The sequence below is a fragment of the Drosophila kikkawai genome, chromosome 3L (assembly GCF_030179895.1).
Source record: "Drosophila kikkawai strain 14028-0561.14 chromosome 3L, DkikHiC1v2, whole genome shotgun sequence".
NCBI lineage: Eukaryota > Metazoa > Arthropoda > Insecta > Diptera > Drosophilidae > Drosophila > Drosophila kikkawai.
This window is the reverse complement of record NC_091730.1, coordinates 3,003,406-3,029,498: the sequence shown is the minus strand read 5'-3', so window position 1 is coordinate 3,029,498 and position 26,093 is coordinate 3,003,406. Positions and strand designations below refer to the sequence as shown.

Sequence of the window (26,093 nt, the reverse complement as noted above, 5' to 3'; positions counted from 1 at the left end):
ATAAATTTATTGCTGAATCCCAAGTGCTTTGTTTTAATTTTCAGTCTAGGTAGGTATTTTTTTTTTTAATTTAAAAAATGCCCGACAAGAAGAAATCAAAGTCAAAAAAGAAGTCACCTTCGAAAAAGGATAAAAAATCGAAAAGTAAGCAAGCACAGCAGTTGGAAAAACTAGCACAAATATGCCGTGGAATTGCGGTGTTCGACCTGCTCCATGCTCTATACTTTACCGTGCAGACCATCATCGATCTGGTCCAGCAGGTAAAATTCTTAAAATTACTTAAATAATTTAATTATATAAAATTATAAATTATATAAAATTGATTTATTTTACGTATTTATTACAGTTCAGCGCTGTTGGTTTGCTGGCTTTGGTGGGTGTGGGGTTCTGGGTGGTGGTTGTCCTTTTGTTGATTGTGGGCCTGTGGAAGGTTGGTTTATATTTAGTATTTCTTTTAAAATATAATATAAAATAATATATTATTTAAATTTTAAAGAGGCGGCCAAACCTGGTTCGATATTGGCTATTATTTTCTATGTCTGGCTTTATAGTGGATATATTGTTTCTGCTTTGGGGCCTGGCTACTTCCATAACTGTGGATTGGGATCGTCTAGAGGAGTTTGTGATCATCTTTATAGGCATTTGTGAGTATAATATTGATAATACTAGAACATTTAGTACTTTGTACTTTCTATAATTTAAATGTATCTAATTTTTATTCAATTTCAAGTCATTGAAAGTGCCAGCATTTATGTGATATATCGCTATTATAAAATAATCAACACCAAAGGCAAAAAATTATGCTGTAAGTTTAACTAAAATTTAATGAAATAAATTATAATTAATTATATTTGTTTTAGGCAACAAAAGCAGCGATAAAAAATCCCCTAAAAAGGGTAAAAAGGATGGCAAAAAGAAGTCCAGGAAAAAGTAGAAAAACCTTTTCAAAATATGAATTATTTTTAAACCAGCTTGGTTGGCTTTGCTTTAACAGTTATATACTTTCTACTATTGTTTCATATTGTTCCAAAACTTCAGCTAAATAAATTTGTATTTTATAAAAAAAAAAAAACATAAGAAATGCCTTTAAAAGAGGAAAAGGAGAATAATACTCCTAGGGATTATCTACGTATCTTTTGCTTTGTGATTGCAGCCTTGGAATTAGTTCATTCACTAACTTATGCCTTTAATGCCATTTATGAGTTGTCGTTGCATGTAAGTATTACAGATAATATTAAATAATATATAATTAAGCTTTATTTATAATAAATATTATTATTTAGCAAAATACCTACAACATAATAGCTTATCTAGGCGCTGTGGTTTATGTTCTAACTGTTAAGGCTCTCGTTGTGGGCCTTTGGAAGGTAAGAAGTTGGCTCTCAAATACTTTATAAATATATTATATTATATTTATATTTTATATATATATATATTTTTTATATTTAGTGCATTCCTAAACTTTTGATATTTTGGTTAATATTCGCTAGCCTTGCCACTGGCACCAGCATTGTCTTACTTATTTGGAATTTGCTGACTTTACCCGTTTTTGACCCGGAACATTTTATACAATGGGGTGTTGTATACCTATTGATTTGTAAGTATATTATATATATAAAATGTAATTTATAAAATATTTAAATATTTTATTATAACAACAGGTTATCAGTGTGCTTGCATCTACTTGGTATTTCGTTATTTTAGAAAGTTGTGTCCTTATAGTCTTCTGGAAGGTGGAAACTTTGGTTGCCGAGAAAAGGGTAGGGATTATTAAAAACTTATATAAAACTTAAATTAAATTAAATTAAAACCTATAATTTTTAAAGATATAGAAAAAAACCAATCAGAAAGTGAAGATGATTTCGAATATATAGACGAATACCCAGAAGAATACAAAGACGAATACAAAAACGAAAACAAAAACGAAAACAAAAACGAATACAAAAATGAATACAAAAATGAATACAAGGACAAAGACAAAAATGAATACAAAAACGAATACAAGGACAAAGCCAAGGATGAAGAATTTAAAAAGTACGAAGAGCGTGAAAAAGAATCCATTCGAAAGTCCTCAGAAGGAGGTAAAAAGGAAGAAAAGCGTGTACGCCTTTCCGTGAGGAAATAAAATCTAATCGAGATTATCTAACCTTTCATTATATTGAAATTTCATAAATATCCTTGTCCCTTATAAAAATAATACAAAAAAAACAATAAAACACTAAATTAAGTGTGAGAATTTCAATTTACAGATACACATCCTACGTCACACACAAACAAAATAATAATAATAATTGACTTACATAGTTTTCCATCCATTTGGAGATGGCTTCGTGTCGAGACGGGCGGTATCTGGTCACGTTGCCAAGGGGGAGTCGTCCCTTGGATTGCTGGAGGACAATCCAATCTCCAGGGCCTGCTGACAAAACAAATGCCATAAATGAATGGCCGACAGATGGTAGCAGAAACTTGTGAGGACAAGGAGTTCCATTTCACATTGGTTTAGATGGTTTTCAGGGGGAATACTAAGGCTATAAACATAAGTTTTGAGAGGAGAAAAGGTTAAATAATATTTTTTAAAATAAAAAAATAAATAAAATAAAAAAAAAATAAATTTAGAAATATTTAAAAATGGTATAGAATAAAATAGCTACCTTTTTTTTATTGAAATATTATTTTTATTGAAAATAATAAATGCGGGAAAATAAAGACTCTTTTTGGTTTGTTTTTTAGCTTAAATTATAGCCATCCTTTAAATTATTAAACAATATTTAAGCATGTTTAATAAACTTAATGGTATATTTATAATACTTTTATAATGGTATCTCCTTTATTTTATTTAAATAAAAATTAATTTCCATCTCAAAGCTAAGATATAATCCTTTTAAGACCACTGTGCCCCACTGCCTGGGACTTTTGGCAATCAAACGGCATTGATTAACAGGCAGCGAAGGCTTCTCCTGTATCTCCTGGCTCCATCATCTCCCCACCCCCCCGCCTGACCTGGAACAAGTACGTGCTTATCATCATTAAGGCTTTGATTTAGTAGACAACATCGCCAGTACCAAGACGAGTCCCATTGCCAGTATTAGTGCCTGTGATGTGATGAACTTTGACCTGGGGAAATGGGGATATACTCGGATAAATACTTAGTGCCCTGCGCCTATTGCATTGTCCTGCTGGACTTTATATCCGCCCTGCTCTTTACCATTATCTCAGGATTGGTATTCCACAAGCATGTAAGATGAAGAAGCTTTCCTTTTTAATTATTTTAAGGCTGAACTCTGGTTTCTTAAGGGCAATGCCTCTGCCTTGGCAGCTTTGTTATTCACAATTTTCTGGATGGTAATAATCGTAATACTGGCAGCGGGAATCTATAAGCGAAAGGTAAAACTAGTACGGTTTTGGTTGGTCTTCACCTGTCTGGGCATTATCCTGGATGGCGTGATCCTGCTGTATGGCCTGACTTTGGCCATAGCTGTGAATTGGGATGGTGTAAAGGTCACAGTGCTGCCTTTTGTGGGATTAGGTGAGGTTTTATTTGATATTTAATATAATTTTCAAAAGATTTACAGCATTTTTCTCCTTTTTTTAAGCTGTGGAAATGACCTTTGTGTACATTATTTACCTCTTTTATCCCTATGTGGAGTCGGAGTCACAGGACTGTGAAAGGTATCCCAGGTCAAATGCTGGATTTACAATGGAATTTGAAGATGAAATCCAGGAGAAAGTTGAAGAAAAGGCTCGCGATCGCAAGAAACTAAAGCGTTTGGAGAAAAATGCCAAAGAGCGTATAAAAAAGGAAAAGGCGGCCCTCAAGGAGCTGAAAAAACAAATGCGAAAGTCTTAGATTATCATTTTTATATAGTTTTCTTTTTCTTTTCGTTTTTGTTTACTAAATTATATTACATTGATCAGTTTTCTCTCTTGGAAAAGTGCAGCATCTTGAACAAAGCTTTTAAAGCCTTATTATATTATGGCTGCAAGGACCTTGCACACTCACACGTCCGCCCACACAAAATCCTTTTAAAATAATTTACGCTGAGCAGCAAGGAAAAGAAAAAATCAAGATCTAGATACTCGTTTTTAGATAAGACGCCTTGGAGATGCCCTTAAAAATATATTTTTAAAAATATCAAATTTAATAAAATACAAAATATAAAATATTTCTTCCTTAAAATAAGTAGAAACCAAATGGTGACTTGGGACAAAATCCCTTTTGATGACGTTGATTTATTAGCTCATGGGATCTGTTCTTATGACAGGCCTGGCAATAGGCCACTGTCACATAGAATCGATGGACAATGTACAGGAAAATGAACTCCACAACTACAAAATTAAGGGTTATTACTAATCAGTTACATTTTCTATATATTACCCACTCAGTGCCGCCAATAGCAGTAAGCCATTTTTGACCAGACCTTTGTGAAAGGAGCTCTCACACAAAATGCCATACAAAAAGACAAAAATCTCAGTCAGGATGCCGGCACAGGAGAAGATGATCCAGGCACGTACTAACCTGGGACGGCGCTGTAATTAAACGTAAAATATATTTATATAAATATATATATTTATATATTTTTTATACATTTTTTTTCTATATATATTTACCCCTTGAATGCCAAGCAGCAGCATCACTATCATCGATATCCAGAAAATGCCAAAGAGTATGCCAAAAATTGTCAGCCAGCTTAGCTTTTGGTGATTTATAGATTTCTTACATTTATGTATAAATAATTATAGTTTCTTAGGAATATCTTACACGTTGGCTTATTGACCTGAGACCCACCACAAAGAAGAGCAAGGCTGCTATAAGATCGAAGCATCCTATAGCGTAGGCCCAAATCCTCAGGGATTTTGGTCCTGGACTTATATCAAATGAAACCATCTTTTTGAAAACAAAACAAGACAAGATTTGGTTATGAAATAGTCTTAAAATTATATATAAAACACAAATTAAATTCTGACAAATAACAGAAGAGTCAAATATCTAGGATTTTAGAGAGTACAACTTTTAAGAACTATATTTTTCTAGATTTTCCAAGATATCTATAAACTCTCTTCCCCCGGTGAGTGTATCAAAGCGGAAACGGAAACAGCAGCCAAGTCTCGCTGCTGCGGCTGTCGCATCTATTTATGCAGGAAAAAAATGACACACACAACCGTACAAGTACACACATAATGCCTGATGCTGATGAAATACGTGCGGCGGCAGCGTACACACACGCACACACACCAGCCATTACTCGTCTTCGCCCCTTGAGGGCCACAGAGTGCGAGAAAGAGGGGAAGGGGAAGAGGGGATTCCCCGTTGACAAATATAATTTACTTTTTTCGCGCTCATTTGCAACTCGGTGGGGCCAAAGAAGTTGGAGCCCAAGCCGATGCCCCCGGGGCGCCAGAAAAAAACCTTTTTAAACATCTCACTTCCAGTTTAAGTTTTTCGCACAGCAGGGGAATGCAACAGGGAGCTTGAGAAATATGTAAATATATTCTATATATACAACAATGTATTATAAATTATTATTATATATTATTATATATTTATTAAGATTTTAATTTTGAATTATGCAAAATATAAATTAGTACAATAATTTTTTAAGACTTATGAAAGTTAAAAATATCATAATTTAAACAAAATGTCTTAATTTCAATTCGGAAAACATTTCTATGTTAGTTTTTACTAGCTTAAAAAATTTGCATACTAAATTATAAATTTTAAGAAATCAAATTTATTTCAAATTTTTTATAATTTCAACGATGTAACCCCTTATTAAATTTTTGGAAAAATTGTTCAAATTTTTTTTCCCTCGGAAACGTCTAGATCGATCCGACTGTTGATGCTGATCAAGAATATATATGGTTTATAGGGTCGGAAATAACTCCTTCATTGAGTTTTAAACTCTTTACGATATTTTTGGGGAAAATCAAATCTTAAAAATTCTATAACTAAACCAAAAATGCATTAAATTTAATTCGGAAAGCAGTTCTGAGTTAGTTTTTATAAGGTTAATAAGTCTGCATACTTAACTAAATTTTTTAATTTTAGTCGATTTTTGAGAATTTTAATGATGTAACCCCTTACATTTTTTTCGAAAAATTGCGAAAATTTTTTTTTTCCAAACATGGCTTATATGACTCAGCTGTTGATGCTGATCAAGAATATATATGGTTTATAGGGTCGGAAATGACTCCTTCACTGAGTTTTTAGCTTCTTAATGAAATGATAATATCCTGAAAGGATTTAAACAAAAGGAGAGGCAGGTTTACTGATGAATTTAGCACACATTTTTTAATAATGTTTCAGGTTTTTATAAGTTTAAAAATAATAGAAATATGTAGTTAAATGATTTAATAAAAAATACACATATTTATATTTAGATGTACTAACTTAAAAAAATATTTTTAAAAATTATTCAAGAATTTACAAACAAATACAATTCATTTCTTATTGATTTCCTTCTTTACTTAGCTAAATTTGTCACAGAAAAATTATTTCTATACTTCTTTACCTCTATAATTCTTTACTTCTCTACTTTCTCACTTCTAGACTTCTAAAGGAAAGCTAAAAATAAATCCAAAAATGGTAAATGCTTTGACTGCCTTTGGCCTGGCCATTGGCTGGATGGACATTGTGGGCGTCCTGTGCTTTGAGCTGGTTATGTACTATATAATGCGGCAACGTCGCTCGGCTGTAAAGGCAGACTTGCCAGCATTGGAGATTCAGCCTGTAGAAGACCAGAAGCCAAGGAACCCTTTGCCTAGTAAGTATTTAATATTTTTAATAATTAAATATTATATTAAATTAACTTAAACTAACCCCAAAGACCTGTTGAGTCGTCAGCGCATGATGGAGACTGAGAATGCTTGGATTTTTTGGGGCTACTTGTTGATGCTGAATATGTGGATTGTGGTTTCCTTGCTCATGATAGCTGGCATTATAATGGTGGGTTTTTATTCTGCCTTCTAATTTTCATAAATTTACTTATTATATCCTTCAGCATAAACCGGAATTAATGACTATTTATTTGAGTTGGTGCTTCTGCGGTTTGGTCATTGATGTTCTCATGATTTTCTGGTGGATCTTTGAAATGTTTGTGGGTGATACCATCGTGGCCATGACCAATATCCTCATCTCCCTGCTGACCTTTGGTAAGACTTGTCTTATATATCCCATTCTGGCTTTATCTTTCCTCTTTTAGCTGTTGAATTGGCCTTTGTTTTGGTAATTTATGCCATCTATCTTAACCTGTCTTGGTCGCCAGATGCCGTCAACACCAAAGTGACTGCTTATTTTCACTGGTTATTGCTTGAATAATATGTTTTCCTATATTATGAATGTCTTGTAATTTTGATATTGCATTTTCCTGTAGGAAAAAAATTCATTAAACTGCCAATAGCCAGAGGTCATAGGTCATCGTTCAAGCAAAAGGCTACCAGCTTCCTAGTTTCTCCTGTTGTTGCTTTGTAGTTTCTTTTTTTTTAATGGTTTGCCAAACGGAAATTGATTCATTTCCGTTTTTTGTTCTGCGCTTCCGCTTGTCTGTGTGCCGCCGCGGCGCCATTAAAGTCCTGCTAAGGACTTGAAATCAAGTCAAAGCTGTTTTTAGTCCTAATTCGGCATCTAATTCTATTTGTTTGGACGGCGGGATTGTCAGCGACAGTGACGGCAACTGTCACTTGCAACACGATGCCAAAGTGAAAAGCAAAATATTTCTTCTTTATTAAACATTGCTTGGAGTCCGTTTATTTTTTTTATTTTGATTTTCAGTTTTATGTCCTGGAAGAGGGAGATTTTAGAGGGTATATGAGACTTGTGGAAAGGGGAAAAATGGGTTTCTAATAAGAAATGAATTAAAAAATATTTTTAGATAAAATTTTTGTAAAAAATAAAACAGAAATTTGCTTAGGAAAAATATAACAAAGTAGTTTTAAATATATACACTTAAAACAACCAGTTAAGGTTTAAAATGCTTTTTAAATGTGTCTTAAAATATAAAAAAAAAATATTTCATGTGATTAATTTTATGTTTTCAAAGAATAAAATAAATTTTTTTAAGAATTTGAAAAAGTTTTCATATGAAAACAGTTTCAAAAAATACTTTAAAGCTCTATTTTAAATTGTTTTAAAATCTTAAAAATTTCCTGTTATAAAAAAAAATTCCAAATAATTCTTTAAGCTCTATTTTAAATTGTTTTAAAATTGTAAAAATTTTCTAATAACCCTATAAGCTCATAAATCGTATTTAGAAACCAAATTCCATCTCGTTTGGACATTTATGAAGCCCCCTGGAGACATTTAGCTTATTGCTCCTTGCCAATAAATTGTTGTACCGCCCTGGAAAATATGCTATGGTTTTTATGAGGACATAAGGGCCCCGGGTGTTTGCTGGTCGGGACACTTTCTGCTATAATATATATATATATTTTTTTTGCCAGTTCTTTCTGCCATGCGGCAGTGGACGTCCTCTAAGGAGCGACTGGCTGCTCAAATTTATTGTTTGCAAATTGAAATTCTTGTCGACACGCACGAGCAAATCCATTGGGAATGCACAGCACAGCAGCAGCAGGACCAGCAAGAGGAGCAGCTCGTCAGCGTCATAGTCAGCGGCAGCCCAAGGAGCATGAATAGGAACAGGACCCCCTCCCACTCAGCCCGAAAACGACATCGACGACGACGACGGATTTGATGGCGCTGGGGCAGCAGCTCATCATGGCTTTTTAGTATTTATTAAGACTCTGATGGCCCCCATAAAACATATTTTCAAAGAATATATATAAACAAATATGTTCGAGGGCACCGAAAATCGAAAGGCAACAAGGCAGCAATGAGCTCTCCAAGCTGGAGAGCTCTCTCGAAACACGTGTCTGGATGACTCACTCAAGTCGATACTCCATCGAGGACCCTCATTTGGTAATCAGGTTAGCCTAAGAATTCCCAAGAGCCAAAAGCCAAGCACCTATACATTTAGAAACTTTTTTAGGGCTTCATTAAGCTTTTAACTTTCTTTTTAACGGCTAAACTCAGTTGCTTCTTTTTTAGCTTTGGGCTTAGAAAACGTGCTAACTTGTATTATTTATGACTGAAAATAAAAATGTATGTTTAGGTAGTATTTAAATTTATGTACTATTAACTATTGTTTAAATAAATAGTTGCTTTCTTTTTAAGTTTAAGCTAGACATATAATCATAAGATATATAGAAATATTACTTGAGTTTACAAGTCAAATAACTTAATCAAAATTACCTCAAAATAAAATTTAGAAACCATACTAAAATATTTAAAAATATTATAGAGTTTACAAGTCATATAAAATAATCACAAATTACCTTAAAAATAATAGCCATCTCCCACTGAGAGAGAGAGGCAACGACTTCTCTGAGCCAGGTGACTTTCAAGTTTCCCTATTTAAGCCCAATTTCACCTGGCTAAATGCATTAGTTAACCGGAGACATGCAGCCTGTATACAACTTGGTTTTACTTGGCATTATTTGCCTGATGGTTTTAGGTAATATAATTATTATTTATTATTATTTTTGTTTATTTTTTAAGTAATAATGTAATGTTTTTCTTTTAAGGTCTGGCCCTTGCAGTGCCGGCTCAGCACGGCCCGAAAACTAAAGAGACTCAATTTTCGCGAAGTTGGGGTTGGCCTCCCTTTGCATTTGATCCCGATGACTATTATTATTATTATTATTATTAGTCTTTGGTTTTTTTCCAAATTTATTTTGAAGCCTTCAAAGGAGGTGAAATCCTTTGCAATTGGAAAACTTTAAACCATATTGGAAATATTATATATTGTTTAAATAAATATGCAATTATAAGGGGCCTATAAAAGTTACCCTTTTTGAATTTTGAATTGTTATATGTGCAAGTAAATAAAATTTAACTACAAAATATTTTGTTTTTAGTTAATTTATTTATTTATATTGCAAAAACTCACTAAATAACTCTTTAAAATATTTATTTAAATGCTATAAATCCCACAAAATCCCTCTCATAACAAATTCTGTTATTTAATTGCCAAGAAAATATATGTAAAAAATATTATTTGGTTTATATTTAAAATATATTTATTTATATTTCAAAATACCACAAAATCTCTCTTAAAAATATTTATTTATATTACAAAAATCCCTCATAAAAACAACAAAATTCCTTTGCTTAATTGCCCAGTGAAAAAAAGTTGAGGTAATAAAGCATTTCTCAGAAATTGAACTTCCTACAAATTGCCATAAATATAATATTTTTATGATATTTTCCCCTCAACGCAACTAATTGATTTTCTTTGCTTGCTGCTGAGAAATGCCTTGCATTCCATTTGGCCTGGCGAGGCCGCAAGCAATTTTAATTAAATTATATAAGAACTCTACCCAACTTCCCCCCAACTCCAACTCACCTGGGCCTCTCTCTACCTCTCTCTCTCACCTGTGCTTTGGCATAATCTAGGTGTGTGTGTGTGCGTCAACTATTCAATACTCAATGCACTTAATTTTCCGCGTAGAGAGTGTGAAAAAAATAGGAAACCATGGGGAGAATGGCAAAGTCTACGCAGGAAATTGATTGATTTCCGCCAACAGAGGAAAATGGCAAGGAAAATCGAGGAAAAATATGGGCTTTTGTGGGAAAATTTTGATGCAAGGAGGGGGAGGAGTAGATTAAGTTGGAGTTTGTGGCAATTAGTTGGGGCTGAGGGGTCCTACTGGCTGTACTACTGTGTATCATTGGAAAGCCCAATGTTATGCCACAACAAACACCAACACTAAAACGCACGTGTCCTGCAGGACTTTGAACACAAGTCCTTGTGGCGGCAAACATAAACATAGACACAACCTACCGACTAGCATAACGCGGCACTCTCCTATACTATACCTACATATAAGTATGTGTGTGTAGAATTTCAAGGGGGTTTTTGGCATAGTTTTCGGGTGTCCTGTTTGCATATCCTTGCCACTGTGTATGTGTGTGTGTGCTGGTAAGTTAAAAGCAAAAGCTGTGCTTGTTACACGCTCAATTAAACCCAAAATGACGCCGCTGGAAGCTTAAGTCACGCTTTATATAGTTTTGCATTCAAGTTGCATTTGTCGCCCCAAAATGCCGGATCACTATCTGTATGCATATCTGGGTTAAAATACAACAGGCGACTAAAAAAAACGTGGCTTAAGCTGGTTTTTTATGTATACAATATAAAACAAGGGTACTTTATATTAATATATAAATATTTATGTATAAAACGTTATTGAAAATATTTAAGAACAATTATGTTTGACAGCAATTGAAGCCCTTAAATGTCTATTTTTTGGGATTTTTTGTGTCCCTTTGAAATTTGAAGCCTTATTTGCATAAGAAATCTCATCATAGATCTAAAGATCTATTATATAATTTATTCATTTTCTTAGGTTTGTAATAAGTTCCCCATTTTGTCGCCTGTACCCTACATCTCATTGTGTTCTGGCAAATGGAATTGCTGGAAGTGCTCTTCGAAGGAGTCAATTTGTTAAGCAAACTCGGTGGTTAGGGAGCACTCTCCGTAGGACGTGCATGTTTATTAAACAATTTAAAAAGGAGCTGCACTCAAGGTGAGTACACTTGTAGGTGCGCCAGGTATGGAAATAGGACACGGAAACCCACTCCGTTGCCACTTCACACAGTGCAACGCATCGCATCGCCTTAAGCAAATTATCTAGCACGCAAAATGGCTTTAGGAGAGAGAGAGAGTTGGCACAAAAGCGGCTGCCAATTAGCGCTCTGGTTGGTTCCTTCTGTACTCAATAATGTGCTTAGTCAGCGAAAGGACCTTTGGGCGGCGTTTTGGGTGCACACACAGGTGCGACAGGACACGTGCCGCACTCACACGTTGACAGTCACACGGTCCGCCAACATTTGTCGCTGAATTAACACTCGGCTACAATGGGAAAAATATTTTGTTTTAATTTTTTGGAAAAAATTTGATTGATTTTGATTTTTTTTTAATTTTATTTTAAGGGTTTTTCTTAACTTAATTTGAAGTAAAAAATTGTTGGTTAATTCCTCTTTAAATGATTTAAATATATATCTATTTTCTTAATGTTTTTTTTAGAATTTCCATTGTTTTTCCTAAAAATTTAGTTTTCGATAGTATACCAATTTAATTTCTGAAAAATCGATAATTCTTAAAATCTTCTTTCCTTTTTTGTTTAATTTTTTTTGTTATACAATACAATATTTATGTTTTAATATATTTGCTAAATTTTATAGACTTGCTGAAAATGTTTTCGATAACTTGACCAACCAATTTCTTACATCGATATGTTTGTATTTTTTTAATCAATATTTTTCGATTTCTGTTATTAAAATATTCTTTAATATTTTTCCAACCAAATATTTCGTATATTTCCATTTTCTCATATCAACCAAGTCAACAATTATTACCCTAGTTTCTTGCCAGTGCATTGTAGGGCCTGCAACATTGTTTTCTCGTCTATATAGTGGAAAAGTTGCCCCAAAACAGGACATGACACACTCACTCACCCACTCACACCCAAACAAACACACACATGGGCGCACTTGGAATTGCAAATCAGTCGACTAATGTGTACATAATCAGTCATGTCCCAACATGTGAATTCCATTAGTGATACACGGCCATGCAAACAAACAAGCATTAATCAGGGGCCGTGGACGTGGGTGCGAACAAGAGGCACCTCAGTTAAGGAGGGACTAGGATCGGGATCAGAATCGCTAGCAGGACCAACAGGACTAGTCCTGTCAGCCCATCCACACTCTCTCTAGCTGTCTATTACAGCTGGCATGGCATGGCAGGCCCATCATCCCAGGGCATTCTGTATGCCAGACATGCCATATTCCATACATTCCATATTCCATATTCCATGCTTATGTTATTTATGCTTATTGTCTCGGGTCACCCACCAGGACGGATGGAAAAATATTGTTTCCCACTCGACTTACAAATTACGGCGGGAGCAGCGAGAAGAAGGCGCGCGTTCAGCAGCCGCAGCCCACCTTGATTTATACTTACATTTCAGTGTGGGCACTGCAAAAATTATTATGTGATTGTAATTAAAACGAGTGGGAAATAAAAAAAAAATTAAATAAATATTGTATTTATTTATATTTAGAGAAAACATAAGTAGACCCATATGTTTCCAGAAAGTATGAACTAGAGATAGGCCATATCGACATCTTATAAGAGTTTATAATAATGTTCGATAAAATTATCGATGTTTTCGATATATTATGAGTGTATACAAAATTATTGAAATTATTGTTAAGTTCAATGAACTTATCTATATTGAAAAAATATTCAAAAACAAGGTCAAAGCGTTTATTTCTTGTCTACTATAAGTTGAACTTTACATCAAGGAAACATAAAAAGTCACTTTTTCGATAGCAAAAACAATTGATAAAACCAATCGATAAGGTACATATTTTTCCCCTAATTATTTTTGTTCGATTTCCTTATCGAAAACTACTTCAACTCCCCCCTCTCTACCAGAAATCTATTAAATAAATTGTAATTAATTTTCCAGTTAATTGATTTGTAATTAAATTTAGTTTTTAGTGTATGGCAAGGCGACGTTCGCTTAATACGCCATTCATTTGGTCGCGTTATACTTCATTAAAGCAGGAACCGAGGGTTGGAGTATCGGAAGGATTCGATGGAGTAGCCGGAGAGAGAGAGAGAGAGAGAGGAGGTTCGTATCCGTATCCGGCGCCTTGGCCGCAAAGTGCAGTCGGCAAAAATTATGCGGCTCGTTTGCTTCGCCTGGAAATGCGAATGCGAGTGGCGATGGCGATGGCGATGACGATGAGGATGGCAATGGAAAAGGACGATGGCAAATAGCAAATGCAGTGCCAACTTCAACTGGCCTGGCCATTCGTTTATCCCTTTGTTCTCATTTATTTGCATGTCATTTGCTTCGCCCGGCATCTGTGCTGGCTGGCGTCCCTTTCGCTCACTCTGTCTGTGCTGTGTCTCATTTTCTTGTGCTTGTTCTTTTCCCTGGATTTACCCGGTGCTTTTTACCAGTCTCTGCCCTGTACACCCGTACGGGTCTACGGGTCACGTTTGTCTGCCAGGATGCCAGTTACTTATGGCTGTTATGTGCATTATCAATATGCATTGTACGGCGCCTCATGCCGCTTTATATTTTGCCAGCGTTTTTCTCCTACTTTCGAGTGGGTATCACAAATTGGTTGTCCTGGTTGCAGGATGCAGACAGGAGACCAGTATCCTGGCATGCACAATTATTTATGGATTTAGTTGTGCTTTTAATGCCACTTGACGGTACTTTAGGCTGGCATAAAAAATGAGTTGCAAATTATGGTGAATAAATAGTGAAGATTAATGCCAAGTCAAGTTTTTAGGGAGTTTGTTGCTTATTAAAAATATAGTTTTAAAGTTTTTTTTTTTTTTTTTTTTTTTTTTTGCATAACATTAAACAAAATTTTATTAACGTTGATCAACCAACCTAATGGCTATAAAACGTTGGTTATAAATATGAACAAAACAATAACATGGCACTTAACAGAAACGGAAACAAATTAACAAATTTTTAATGACAAGTGGAAAATGCTAGTTACTGCTTTAATACTCGCGAGGTATGTCTTCCTCTTGTCCAGAGATCGGCGGGATGTCTACGTTTGAGCCTTCTTCTGACTGACGTGTTGGCCAATGAAGCCGCTAGGCGATTGGTGTGAGCAGTGAGACGTTCGTTATACCGACTTGAATGCCGGTTGATCTGCTCCCTGATAGAGGGAATGTGGAGGTCACTTGCCAAGGCTTTATTTCTAACGTACCAGGGGGCATTAGCAATCAAGCGCAGCGCCCGGTTTTGGACTCTTTGCACCTTCATGACGTTCGAGTCAGAAGCCATGCCCCACAATTGGATGCAGTAAGTCATCGAAGGCACAACAATTGACTTAAATAGCAACATTTTGTTGCCAAGGCTGATCTTGCTCGTTGGTCTAAGCATCCAGTTGAGCTTTTTAAGTTTAGCACGACAGGAAGCTGCTACCTTCGTTGTGTGTTGCTTCCAGGTGAGCCGCTTGTCCAGGATCAGACCCAAGTACTGTGCCTGAGGTGCTTGTGGGATGGCGATGTGATAGTTTTAAAGTAAAAGCGATAAATGAGATTGTATATTTAATATTTATATAGTTTTATCTTTCGAGAATATTGAAGAAACACTGAATTTCATCTTAAAAAACATTCAAATAGAAATATTGCTCATACGCAGTGCTTCTTAATAAAATATATATATATATGAGGTTAGGTTAGGTTTTATGAGGTTTTTTACTTAAATATTTGTATAAGATTTTTTTAATTTTATTAAAGAATTTTTTGAATATTTTTAACTGATTTAGTTTGGTGTTTTCGTTTATATATTGATCATACGCCACGTTGCCTTCTTATATAATAATAAATACCATTTTTTTTAGTTAGTTTCTATATTTATTTTGGTAGTTTTATAAATTTATTTTACTTTATTGTATTTATTAATTTTTTATTATATTTTTATTACGTAATTTTAGAACTATATTCATGTGTACATTTAAATTATTCATACGCCACGTGGGTTTTTTTTTAAGGGTATGGTTTAATAAGTAGAAATACAAATGTTTATATAATTATTATAAAAAAAGCTTTTTTAACTTACTTTATTATGATATAGTTTTAATGTAATTAACTAAATTTTGTATATATTTTTTAACCTTTTTTATAACCATTTTCCATGATCAGTTTTCAAATAAAAGAGTATACCCCCTTCGCTTTGGTCTCAAACTTTTCCTTTTCTTTACTCGCATTGGATATTTTGCCTCTCTGTTATGCAGTTTTAATAACGAATTGCTTTTTTATGGTTTCCGGCTTATAGAGCAGCACAGAAATTGGCAAAAGAACGACGAAGTTGCCATAGAGCGCAGCATCAGCATCGCAGGAAGATTCTTAAATCATGTCTTGTTTTTTTTACCAACTTTTTTCTTGCATTTATTTTTAAAGTTGAACCAGCAGCAGTAGCCTTAGTTAGTTTCTTTGTTAATATTGGATTGTTGTTGTTTGTATAGCGGAGCTGCTATTATTTTTGCTTGCGCTTTGTTAACCAAGTCAAGACTGCGCCAGCTGCAGCTTCCGTTGTCGCCACAGTTGCCATTTTGCCGTTGCCGTTGCCATTGCCGCCGCCTGCCATTTGTTCGCCGGTCGTAATTAGTGCCCAATGGCATAGGGTGTACATCCCCTAATGCTCTGCTTCATCCCCTTTGGCACTGGCTTGAAACCATTCTCTCAACTCCCAAAGCTGCTACTTTTGTTGTTTTATGTACTGGAAAAATTCAAATAGAAATCTGTAGAGTTTAGTAAAAGATTAAAGGTGGTTTTAAAGGTTTCTGAATAATAAAATTGGTTCAAAATACTTTAAGAAATATCCCTAAATATATTTTAAAATAAACTAATATTCTTCCAGTGCACTCCCTTACTCTCTGTAATCACTTTCTGTGTCTGTGTGAGGTAAGAATGAACCCCAAAGAAGATTTTCACAATTACTTTGGCTGGCAGCTATGTATATCCTGGCCTTGGTCCGTTGTCCTTTTAACACACTCGTTACCCGGGACAGGCATTGAATTTCCCTTAATTAGAGAACCTCTGAGCTGGCCAAGATTAGTGATGAATTAGCTGGTGATCATTAACTAATCCAGCAAATTGGAGAGCGAGATGCGTGACTTCCTCTCCTGAGATTCCATAAATATTAAATAGCGGGGGAAAAATCTCGCTCCACGTACCGGAAGACATATCAACTTTCACGCCGGCTAATTGCCATTTACAACTTTTTCCTCTCCGTCTTAGCTGTTGGAAAACTTTTCAACTGCTCTGCTCCGATTCCCATTGTGGCTGCCAATTCAGCGACTCGATTGCTGTTGGCTTTTGTGGCCATTGTTTGAGTTCTCACAGTCCGATCATTAATTTCGCAATTAGCAGGCCAACCACCTGCCACGGCTCCTGCACCAACTCCAACCTCAATAGCCAGGCTCTCTTCCAGATTCCTTGGCCCAATCCTGGACACAAAAAAGTCTGGGCATAGCTTTAATTAATTTTGTGCAGCAGCTACAAGTGCACAAGGGGAAAAGATTGGCTTGGAATAATGGTAATCATAATATATTTAGGAATAAAATTAATGTTTGAGGTATAATCTAAATAAAATATAAAAATAATACCAAGATCTGATCGGTTTCGAATTGGTTTTCTAGATTTGACTCTTTAGTTTATTGTTAAATATCTTGATTTTTACTACATTTTCTTCCAATGTTCTTGAGCTAGCCTTTCCTTTTTTCTTATTCTTCTTCTCCAACATTTTCTAATGCCCAAAAATTGTCTGAAGAAACCTGTCAAAAGAATCGACAGCTGTTGCCCCCAACCAAGTGCATTCCATTCTCACTCTCATTTACTTTCCCTGATGATTTTTGCTGACTAACTTTTGGCACCGACAGCAGCAGGAAAATCTATCTATCTATCTATGAAATGTGCAGAATTTAAATTCATGTAGACCCAATATTTTATTTATACTCACATACAAGCTGCGGATGGGGGACGATCCAGCTGTGTGCACTGCTAGCTTTGCATTTTCCCTGGCATTTGCTTTTAGTGGCAACAGCAAGGAGCTACATATATGGCAGCTACTATATAGACATATATCTAGATATATCCAGGCATTATGGGCGCGTCGCGTGTTAGTTACGTGAGGCCAAAGCAAAATTTTCTGCTGACGCCACGTTGTCAACTTTCACTTCACCTGCAGCTGCGGCAACAGATTTCTTTCCCACTCCTTTTCGCTCCACTTGCCACTTTACATGGAAAATAATTTTTGGAAAATTTTATTTTAATATATTAAACATATTAGAGGTGGAGAAATTAGTAAAGAAATGGATGAAAGACTTATTAAAATCTTATAAAGAGCTTTAAGAACTATTTTTGTTTTATTTTAAAATGAACTCAAAGAATTATGATAATTAATAACTGCTTATTTTTTTACAGTTTTTACATAAAAAAATACTTTAAGTGTTTTTATAATCTTAGAAAGTTTTGTAAGTATTTTTAAATTTAATATTAACATAATTTTTAAAACAGAAAATCAGTTTTAATAAAGACAGTTTCGATTAAAAGCATAAAAAAAAATGTTTTAAATAATAAGAACTTAATATTTAACATACATTTAGGTCTTTTGGATTAACATATTATTTTTAATCAGAAAATCTTAAGAATAGGAAATAATCAATGTAAACCTAACAAGAAAAAACATTTTATATACTTAATACAATCAAAAACCATTTTTACTATTAAAATAACCCTAAATATATATAATAAATTTTTCCAAAAATAAACTTTGATTCTTCAGGTGCATCTGGCCATATATACAACCGATTTGCTATCCTTGTCGGCATCGTGCATTAGCAGCAAATAGTCAAATAACGTTGATAACACTCATACGCCATGCGGTCCCTCGTTTTCAACTTTAACGTGAATTATGTGCCTTGGTGAAAAGTTTCAGTTCGTCTTTCTATATATACATATATTTTTTTTACCATTTTCCCGCTCGTTTTGTGTGTGTGTGCTGGGGGAAAAAGTTTTTCCTTATTTCGCTGCTTTTTGCCGTTGATGTAATGAAATTTGTTGAATTGTTAGGATCCCCCCCAGAAAAAACCATTAAAGCGTATTCGTTGCGTCGATAAAGTTTCGGCTGAAAGAGCATTTCACAGATTGATTGGCATCAGAGTTGGGCAGTCTCTACTCCAAGGATACTCACCCTCCAACAAGAAAAACCCCAGCTAATGTTGGCCAAATTTGCGGAGCGTGTGTAAGACAATAAAAGTAATTGAGTGCGTGGCGCGTTGTTACCGAGTTTTTGCCACTGGGTACTTTCTTTTTTTTTTTCCGCCCATTTTCTGCCTCTGCCTGTTGTTATTGTCAATGTAGTGTAAATTGTGTGTGTGTTTTTCGGGGCGACACTTTTGTAAGGCGGTAAAATTGCCAGCGATGGGCGTTTGCAGATTGGCCCTCAGATTGGCCCAAGCCATTACCGTGAGCGACTTCTTGATTCACCAGGAACCCAAGGAGTCAGTCTTACCTTCCTGATGTGTGTGTGTTCTGTCCGGACAATGGCGATGGCGATGACGATGACGATGACGATTACACTGGCTATTTGTTCAGGAAGGACGAAGGAAAGGGACTGTAATTCTGATTATCTTTTCGGCGAGGGTCAAGTGCGGAATAAAACTTTAATTCCAGGAATTTCAGGTGTAGTTTTATGCAGAAATAGAAAAAGGAAAAACAGGAATGCTTTGCTAGAAATCTTGTTTTTCTTGTATTTTCCTATATATATATTTTTTTGTATTTTTCTTAATTTTTTTTGTATTTTTTTGTTTGTTTTCAGCTTTATTTTCCTTTATATTTTCTGTATTTTATTTCTGTATTTTCTGTATCTTGCTTTATTTTGTCTTATTTTATACGCACGCAAATCCTTTGTAAGTGCTTCCCAGGATCATTAAACTGCTCACAATTGCGTGCCAAGGCACACTTAAAAAACCAGTGCTAATTCTGGTCATTAAGAGGGGTTTAAAAAAAACAGCTTATGAAAGTTATTATGGCAAATAATTCTAAGAATCTGGTCAACAGTAAATAAAAAAAATATGGCTTAAAAGGAAGATAAAGAGGTAAATTACATAAAATTTTAACTTTTTATTAAGGTAATTAGAACTTAAAGAAATATAAAAATATTTAAATTGTTTTTTAAATATAAAAAATACTTAAAAGTATAAAAAGAAGGCAATACAAATATGTAAATATATTTTAATATTTTTTAAATATTTTACACCAATATTTGTCAAGGTAAATATTATTTAAAATATATTATAAATAATAACTAAAAGAAAGAAAACAATTTAATTAGGGCAACAAGAATATAAATCTCTACTTAACTGTCTTTCAAAAATTCTACACCAAAATCTGCCTATACAAATATTATTTTCAAAATTTTTAAATATTATTTACAACATATATAATGTATAAAAATCATTTACAATATATTTAACAAAGTCCCTTTCTTTAATTTCTTAAACTTTAAGGCAGTATACAATTTTCCCCAAGTGCTCTCCAACTTCTTTACCAAAACCATCATCATCATCATCATCATCTCCTCCATTTTCAGTTGTCATTTCCTCTCCTTTTGCGCTATTTATTTTTGCCGCTTCAACAAACAAAACCCACTGCGTACTCCGCGCCTCTTCACAATTCCATTCATAATTTGCATAACCAAGTAGCGTCCAGAGCCGGCAAAGCGGATTGCCATCTATAAAACCGAAAGCATTCCGGAAACCCCATCCCAAAAAATGTGCAGCCGTTTCATAACTTAATTTTAATTGAATTATGTAAATCACATGCTAAAAATTAGCAGGCGCAAACTATTTTTTAACGATGCTTTGTTCGCTTTTTAATTAAAAGGCGACTGCAAATTAAATTTAATGATCGGCGGACCTCCGTCCTGCGGCACAAAGTTCTGCATGTCCTCTTCCCCTGGGAGTATTTACATGGCCGGATGGCTGGCTGGCTGGCTGACTGGGCTAACTGGGCTGGTTGGTACGACGATTTATCATCGTTATTTGGGTCCAAGATTAGCTCGAGCTGAACCTGGAAACTGACTGGAATCTGACCCCCGGTCCAATCTGCACTTGCAAATGATGTTCCGTGTCCGTGTCCCTGGGCCCTTTGAAAATTATGCAATAATCTATGGCAATGCATTGGAAACTGTTGCCAATGGCAGCGTTGACCGTAGGAAGTTGGTCAAAAGGAGCCGAGTCGACAACAACAAGGCAACATCATGGATAACTACAATGCCAGAGACTACAGGGGAGTATACTTTGAGGTGATCTAATCGGGAATTTAATTAAATTTAAATAAATCTGGGAAAAGCTTGACTTTTTGTAGGTTGAAATTAATTTTAATATTTTTAGCTGAAATTTCTATATTTTTTTTAGAGGTTAAAATGTATTTAAATATCAAGAAACGTATTTTTTTAAATTATTAACTAACTAGTTCAATACCTTACTGGCTATAAAAATATAGATTTTATTTATACAATTAATATTTATATATTATTTTTTTAATGAGCAAATTTATTTAATATTTTTTCATTATTATTTCATTTATATCTTATTAGCTATTTATTTTTTTCTTGGCTGTTTTTAGAGGTCTCCCTGTACCACGATAAATGCAGCGACATCCTGCTAAAATCTGCTGCATACGTTACGGCGCTCAGCGGTGTGTGTATGTGTGTGCGTTAAGTTGGCCAAGTGTGCAAAGTGTGTTCATGTGTGTGTGTGTGTGTGCTGGTGCGGGCAAGTGTGTCTCCTTTGCCGTGACAATCCGTTTAAGCGCTTCAGTCACTCGACCGTGAAGTGGACTGTGCAGCTTATCCCCCCCCGAGAAAAGCGCTTTCACAGGGCGGACAATGACCCGGAGCTTTTAATTATAAATACGTAGCCGGCATTTAGCACAAGTAAGTAAATGCGAAAAGGCATGAAATTATTTGCCAGGATTTACAAGTGCAATTTACAATTTACAATATACAATTTACCTTTTAAAGTGAATAAATTAATGTCGCAAAAAAGGTGTTTATGTAACTAGATTAAGCTCTTTCAAAGCCCAAATTAATAGTCCATAAAATGGTTAGTTTTTGTAAAGCTGCGGCTTTAAAAATCTCTTTTTTTTTAGTCAAACGGCAAACGTTCTGTTTTTAATAATTAACTTTGTCTAGCTATTTTTTTGTTGTCCTAAACACAAGGCATCAGCTCACAGGCCCAGGTATAAATCAATTAAATCTTTTGTATTCAAATAAATTGAATTTTAACCACAAGCATGGCCAGTGTTAATCGCCTTAATGTGGCAAATAAAAAACAAAAAAGAGAAATAACAAAAAAACGAAAAGTAAAAACACATTTTTACGACTTGTTAAACCAATTTAATTTGCATATCCGTATTTATTACAATTGCAGCAGGCAAATGTCTGGGCGTACATTATCCTTTAATCATTTGCAATGTAGCAATTACATATTGAGGTATTAAATTATCCCAATTGAACCCGAACAACCAGAAAGGGAGACTTCATTTAGGGATGGGAGAAGGAATAGCAAAAATTCGATATATAAAACGATGTTTTCGAGTTGCGATATATGTTTCAGAAACAGATATTTTGTTTTATATAAGTAAAAATATAATAAGTAAATGGAAAACTATACGAACATTTTCAATATTTAAAATTTAGATAATTAAAGTTTTTTAATATTTTTTGATATTTAAAATCGATGCTTTAACATTGCGATAAATTCCAGAAATTGATATTATATTTAATATATTATAAAAATATAATAAAAACATGATAAATAAATTCTATAATATTTTTAGCATGTCGATATTTTTTAATAAAAAAATATATAATTAATAATATTTATTTATATAATAAATGATATTTATTAATATTAAAAATGTATATATTCAAAGTTAATTAATATTTTTGGATATTGAAAAAATTTAAAAATATTTAATATTTATTTTAAATTTAAAATTAAAATTAAAAAAACGAAATTGAAATTTTAATAAATGAAATTTTATTTTATTTTAAATATGCAACATTAAAATTTTTTTCTATATAAATTTATAGCATTTATATATACATTTTTTAATTTTCTATATTTATTTTTTAATATTTAAAATTTAGATAAAACAAATCTTACCATTATTTCGCATATGATATTGAGAGCAATATATTTTTTGATATATTATATCGATTCCCCAACTCAATTGCTCTTTTTATGCTAATGCCAGCCAGTCAAAACCTCATTTGCATAAGGATATATACACATACCATATATATAGAGAGTAGAGAGAGCCTCTCCTCACTCAAGTGGAACAGGACGAACATATTTCATTCGATTGGCATGGCATAATTTAAATTACCTCTTGTGTGTGTGGCATTTATATTGATTTGTGTTTTGCTGAAAGTTCACAATTTACTCCTGAAGTTTACTCTCTTTGACCCCTCAAGTATGCCAGAGAAATTCTAATCCAGCATAAATGCTATCGAATGTCCCACAAAATTTGCATATGGCAAAGGACCTTTGATTAGGCAGCCATCAAAATGCAGTAAATTTGACTAATTACGCATACGCCATGTGGTGCCCGAACAAAAATCCAATATAAACTCTCAACCATAAAAAAAAACACACATATCAATATATAAATTCTTCACAATCAAAAGGGGGAAACGATGGTTGGGTTATGGCTATGCCAGGCTTCATGGATTTAAGGGCCACGCATACGGATTTGTCGATAAAAAAAAACAGAGAGAGAGAAGTTACAACAATGCACATAATACCGCATAAAATGGAGCAGAACAAGAAGGGGTCAAAAATGGAAATCATGCTTTATTTATGATACCCAACGCGTGGCTCTGGGATGCCGGAAAGATTGACATGACATGGAATGCCAATCGTGCGGCGAAATGTCCTTTTTTTTATTTATTGCCAACACAAAAAGTTAAGCAAAGAGTAACAAGAATTTTACAAAAAAATGTACAACAAATTTTACAAAAATTGTACAAAATTTGTTTTATTTTTTTTAAGCCCAAAAAAGTAATTTCCAGCCAGCTTTGTTAACTTTCCACTCACAAATAATTGCTAGCACTCAAGTAGCGCCTATTGTGATTGAGGGAGGAAAGGGCGGAGTGCAGCGGCGGGGATAGTGAACGTTTTAAAATAATTTAACAGCATTTGTGAAGCGCATTCAAGGCGACTTCCGCTGCTGACTGGCAGGGAATGGCTTTTGGCTTCCTGCTTCTAGTGCTGTTGCTTCTCGTGCTCCTGCTCCTGCTCCTTCGATTCAGACTGCGACAACGTTTGTGCAATTTGTCATTTGGGCAAATACACAAGGAGACGAATGGCCATGTCCTTTGGCGGAGCGGAAGGCGGCAAAGATGTCCTGAGTGGAGAGCTTCTCCTCAGCCGAAAGAGTGTGAACATTGCACATGTGCGAAGAAGGTTACGAGGACAAGCCCCCGGCAGCTGATGTGGTGCATTTGTACAGATTTTCATAGGATTCAAAGGACGTGGGCAGTGCCTGTCGTCGCCTTCAATTATTTATTTTGAGGTTTGAAAAGAGGTCTAAGTTTTGCAGAAATTATTTAGATAATGGAAAATAAATTATAAATTGTAAAAAAGAAATAAATAATAGTAAATACCTATTTAAAGAATAAGGCGTGATTCTAGACCCCAAAATATGGTAACTAAAAAATATTAATATGTTAGATACCACAGAAATTTCTAGGATTTTTAAGGGTTTTCTAAACCCCGTTAATTATTAAATGTTACCTTGTATTTAGCCCAAAAGTAAACTCTTTCTAAATACTAATTTTCTTCCTAATTCCCTTGATTGTACTCCCCCTAATCCTAAACCGAAAAACCTGTAAGAAAATTTGTTTAAAACCTCTCTGCAATTTTGCACTCAATCTTACTCATTCTTCCGCAGGGAAAACTTTTGCCCCGAAACAATCAACACTGTCTGACGAGATGCCTGCGCTCAGAAGAACCCGAAGCAGAAGGTAATTAAGTACAGAAATTTCTCATCTATGGCCTGGATGAAAATTTTGCACAATTTAGCGTTCAATTAAAAGTCACTTCCCCTCGAAAAGAGGGGGGAGAAAGAGAGCTGGAAGTCTGAGCCAATGCAGCTTCAAGTGGTCGATGGCAAATTGCACTTGAGTTTATTTTTTACGAAAAACTAATTGCATTCATTATCGCATCCATTGCAGTCCAGATCCTGATCATCCCTTATACCCAGCTGGGAACTCCTAGTCCTGACTGGGGTCCTGTTTAAATATTCATCGAGTGCCCGTCCTGGTTGAGTCTTTTCCCGAATCCCCGCCTCCGCATGCAAACAAGTTTCGGGCCATACAAATTGGCCAGGAACAGGGTCTGTTTGAATCCTGCGAAATGCCATCGCCCCATCTCTTCCATCTAGGATTGCCAACGCTCTACGTGACCTTGCCAATTGAACGGGTTTAAGTTCTGCCATTGATTTTCGTTTGCTTTGTTTCCCGTTGTATTTTGCACTGTGTTCCCTTGGCAAACAGCTCAATTTCATTTTGCCCTCGTTTAGTTTGCCATGAATAAACTAAAGTTACATTTACACAGAAAAAAATAAGAGTTTACTATGAAATTTGCATAAGCTTGAAAAATGATGTAAAATTTGTTTATAAATTCCCATTTTTGGGTAATATAAAGATATTATTATATTTAATTCTATATAAAATTTAGCAACATTTAATTTCTTTTAGTGCATAATTTTGGAAAAGCAAAGGGCTGACTCAGCACAACTGTACCTGTACCTTTAACCATTTTGTAGCTCACCTAAGTGCTTCATAATATTTTAACACGCTTGTCTCTGAAGCTGGCGGTGGCCCTGGCCCTCGTCCTGGTCCTGGTCCTAGTCCTGGCTCGTTATTCCTCCAGCAACCCTCCCTCCACTGGCGTCCTTCCCAGGTGCTTAAGTTTTTCGAAACTTCTTGGCAACTTTTACGCTGTCTCATAGCTTCAGCTCGGGCTCAAGCTCTCGGTTCTATTGTTTCGTTTCATTTTTTCGTTTTTTACGCTTTGTCTTCGGTATTTTAATTAAAAAACTGTCGTTAGTTGCGTTGCAAGTTTAAATTAAACAGGCCAACAACTCTCCGCGGAGCTGCCAATGGCCGCGAATGCCTCTCTCTAAGTTGCGGCCGCTTTGGAAAAGCCTGGGAAACTGAGCGGTGAACTTTTGAATATGAGTCCTGAAAACTCACCAAGGGGGAGATGGTATTTTTCGGTTAACCTAAAGTCTTTGAACGTTTGAATTTTTAAGGAAATTGATAAAGATTTGAAATCACTTTATTTTAGTCGTGTTATTGAATATTTAAGCAGGGTTTTTTAGGGGGTTTTAAAGCTGTGAATTTAATTTTAAATATTTTTTTAATTTTTATAAAAATATAGAAGCCTTTAAACTAATTTATTTTCTTGTTTTTAATATTTT

The 26,093-nt window shown here is 34.6% G+C and overlaps 5 protein-coding genes and 1 long non-coding RNA gene across 8 annotated transcripts; 5 read left to right on the top strand and 1 right to left on the bottom strand.

Annotated features, from left to right (window-relative positions):
- The first annotated feature begins 52 nt into the window (after nt 1–52).
- LOC108071871 (uncharacterized) lies at nt 53–1,072 on the top strand. Its single transcript, XM_017162798.3, has 5 exons — nt 53–260; nt 347–430; nt 497–644; nt 731–805; nt 861–1,072. Exons 1-5 carry the CDS (start codon nt 78–80, stop codon nt 932–934), a joined length of 564 nt encoding a protein of 187 aa, XP_017018287.1. The 5' UTR covers nt 53–77; the 3' UTR covers nt 935–1,072.
- Nucleotides 1,002–2,242, top strand: LOC108071898 (uncharacterized). 2 transcript variants are annotated; one of them, XM_017162829.3, is made up of 5 exons: nt 1,009–1,215; nt 1,284–1,367; nt 1,450–1,597; nt 1,662–1,760; nt 1,827–2,242. In XM_017162829.3, exons 1-5 carry the CDS (start codon nt 1,081–1,083, stop codon nt 2,123–2,125), a joined length of 765 nt encoding a protein of 254 aa, XP_017018318.1. In that variant the 5' UTR covers nt 1,009–1,080; the 3' UTR covers nt 2,126–2,242. The 2 variants fall into 2 exon arrangements, with proteins under 2 accessions (XP_070142243.1, XP_017018318.1); XM_070286142.1 differs by lacking the exon at nt 1,827–2,242 and having other exon boundaries at nt 1,002–1,215; nt 1,491–1,597; nt 1,662–1,763.
- A 792-nt stretch (nt 2,243–3,034) lies between these two features.
- On the top strand, nt 3,035–3,911 carry LOC108071905 (uncharacterized). Its single transcript, XM_017162837.3, has 3 exons — nt 3,035–3,236; nt 3,295–3,526; nt 3,594–3,911. The coding sequence occupies exons 1-3, from the start codon at nt 3,123–3,125 to the stop codon at nt 3,845–3,847; spliced, it is 600 nt and encodes a 199-aa protein (XP_017018326.1). The 5' UTR covers nt 3,035–3,122; the 3' UTR covers nt 3,848–3,911.
- A 165-nt stretch (nt 3,912–4,076) lies between these two features.
- On the bottom strand, nt 4,077–4,894 carry LOC108071904 (uncharacterized). 2 transcript variants are annotated; one of them, XM_017162836.3, is made up of 4 exons: nt 4,760–4,894; nt 4,609–4,692; nt 4,380–4,527; nt 4,077–4,326 (listed from the first exon to the last, which is right to left on the bottom strand). In XM_017162836.3, exons 1-4 carry the CDS (start codon nt 4,883–4,885, stop codon nt 4,172–4,174), a joined length of 513 nt encoding a protein of 170 aa, XP_017018325.1. In that variant the 5' UTR covers nt 4,886–4,894; the 3' UTR covers nt 4,077–4,171. The 2 variants fall into 2 exon arrangements, with proteins under 2 accessions (XP_017018325.1, XP_041633264.1); XM_041777330.2 differs by having other exon boundaries at nt 4,105–4,326; nt 4,376–4,527.
- A 1,583-nt stretch (nt 4,895–6,477) lies between these two features.
- On the top strand, nt 6,478–7,407 carry LOC108071903 (uncharacterized). Its single transcript, XM_017162835.3, has 4 exons — nt 6,478–6,761; nt 6,825–6,943; nt 6,999–7,149; nt 7,200–7,407. The coding sequence occupies exons 1-4, from the start codon at nt 6,581–6,583 to the stop codon at nt 7,313–7,315; spliced, it is 567 nt and encodes a 188-aa protein (XP_017018324.1). The 5' UTR covers nt 6,478–6,580; the 3' UTR covers nt 7,316–7,407.
- Nucleotides 7,408–8,904: 1,497 nt separating this feature from the next.
- Nucleotides 8,905–9,897, top strand: LOC108071911 (uncharacterized). The gene is made up of 3 exons (XR_001770598.3): nt 8,905–8,919; nt 9,342–9,506; nt 9,577–9,897. It is a non-coding gene; the product is annotated as an uncharacterized lncRNA (long non-coding RNA).
- Nucleotides 9,898–26,093: the final 16,196 nt, after the last annotated feature.

What these genes read in the sequence shown, in the direction of transcription:
- LOC108071871 (XM_017162798.3), top strand. Translation starts at nt 78, where the DNA reads ATGCCCGACAAGAAGAAATCAAAGTCAAAAAAGAAGTCACCTTCGAAA. An exon ending in TCATCGATCTGGTCCAGCAG is followed by an intron (nt 261 to 346) that starts GTAAAATTCTTA and finishes TATTTATTACAG; the next exon opens with TTCAGCGCTGTTGGTTTGCT. An exon ending in TGATTGTGGGCCTGTGGAAG is followed by an intron (nt 431 to 496) that starts GTTGGTTTATAT and finishes TAAATTTTAAAG; the next exon opens with AGGCGGCCAAACCTGGTTCG.
- LOC108071898 (XM_017162829.3), top strand. Translation starts at nt 1,081, where the DNA reads ATGCCTTTAAAAGAGGAAAAGGAGAATAATACTCCTAGGGATTATCTA. An exon ending in TTTATGAGTTGTCGTTGCAT is followed by an intron (nt 1,216 to 1,283) that starts GTAAGTATTACA and finishes ATTATTATTTAG; the next exon opens with CAAAATACCTACAACATAAT. An exon ending in CTTTGGTTGCCGAGAAAAGG is followed by an intron (nt 1,761 to 1,826) that starts GTAGGGATTATT and finishes TAATTTTTAAAG; the next exon opens with ATATAGAAAAAAACCAATCA.
- LOC108071905 (XM_017162837.3), top strand. Translation starts at nt 3,123, where the DNA reads ATGGGGATATACTCGGATAAATACTTAGTGCCCTGCGCCTATTGCATT. An exon ending in GATTGGTATTCCACAAGCAT is followed by an intron (nt 3,237 to 3,294) that starts GTAAGATGAAGA and finishes TGGTTTCTTAAG; the next exon opens with GGCAATGCCTCTGCCTTGGC. An exon ending in GCTGCCTTTTGTGGGATTAG is followed by an intron (nt 3,527 to 3,593) that starts GTGAGGTTTTAT and finishes CCTTTTTTTAAG; the next exon opens with CTGTGGAAATGACCTTTGTG.
- LOC108071904 (XM_017162836.3), bottom strand. Translation starts at nt 4,885, where the DNA reads ATGGTTTCATTTGATATAAGTCCAGGACCAAAATCCCTGAGGATTTGG. An exon ending in TGCTGCTTGGCATTCAAGGG is followed by an intron (nt 4,528 to 4,608) that starts GTAAATATATAT and finishes GTTTAATTACAG; the next exon opens with CGCCGTCCCAGGTTAGTACG. An exon ending in ACTGCTATTGGCGGCACTGA is followed by an intron (nt 4,327 to 4,379) that starts GTGGGTAATATA and finishes TTAATTTTGTAG; the next exon opens with TTGTGGAGTTCATTTTCCTG.
- LOC108071903 (XM_017162835.3), top strand. Translation starts at nt 6,581, where the DNA reads ATGGTAAATGCTTTGACTGCCTTTGGCCTGGCCATTGGCTGGATGGAC. An exon ending in GCCAAGGAACCCTTTGCCTA is followed by an intron (nt 6,762 to 6,824) that starts GTAAGTATTTAA and finishes CTAACCCCAAAG; the next exon opens with ACCTGTTGAGTCGTCAGCGC. An exon ending in TGATAGCTGGCATTATAATG is followed by an intron (nt 6,944 to 6,998) that starts GTGGGTTTTTAT and finishes TATATCCTTCAG; the next exon opens with CATAAACCGGAATTAATGAC.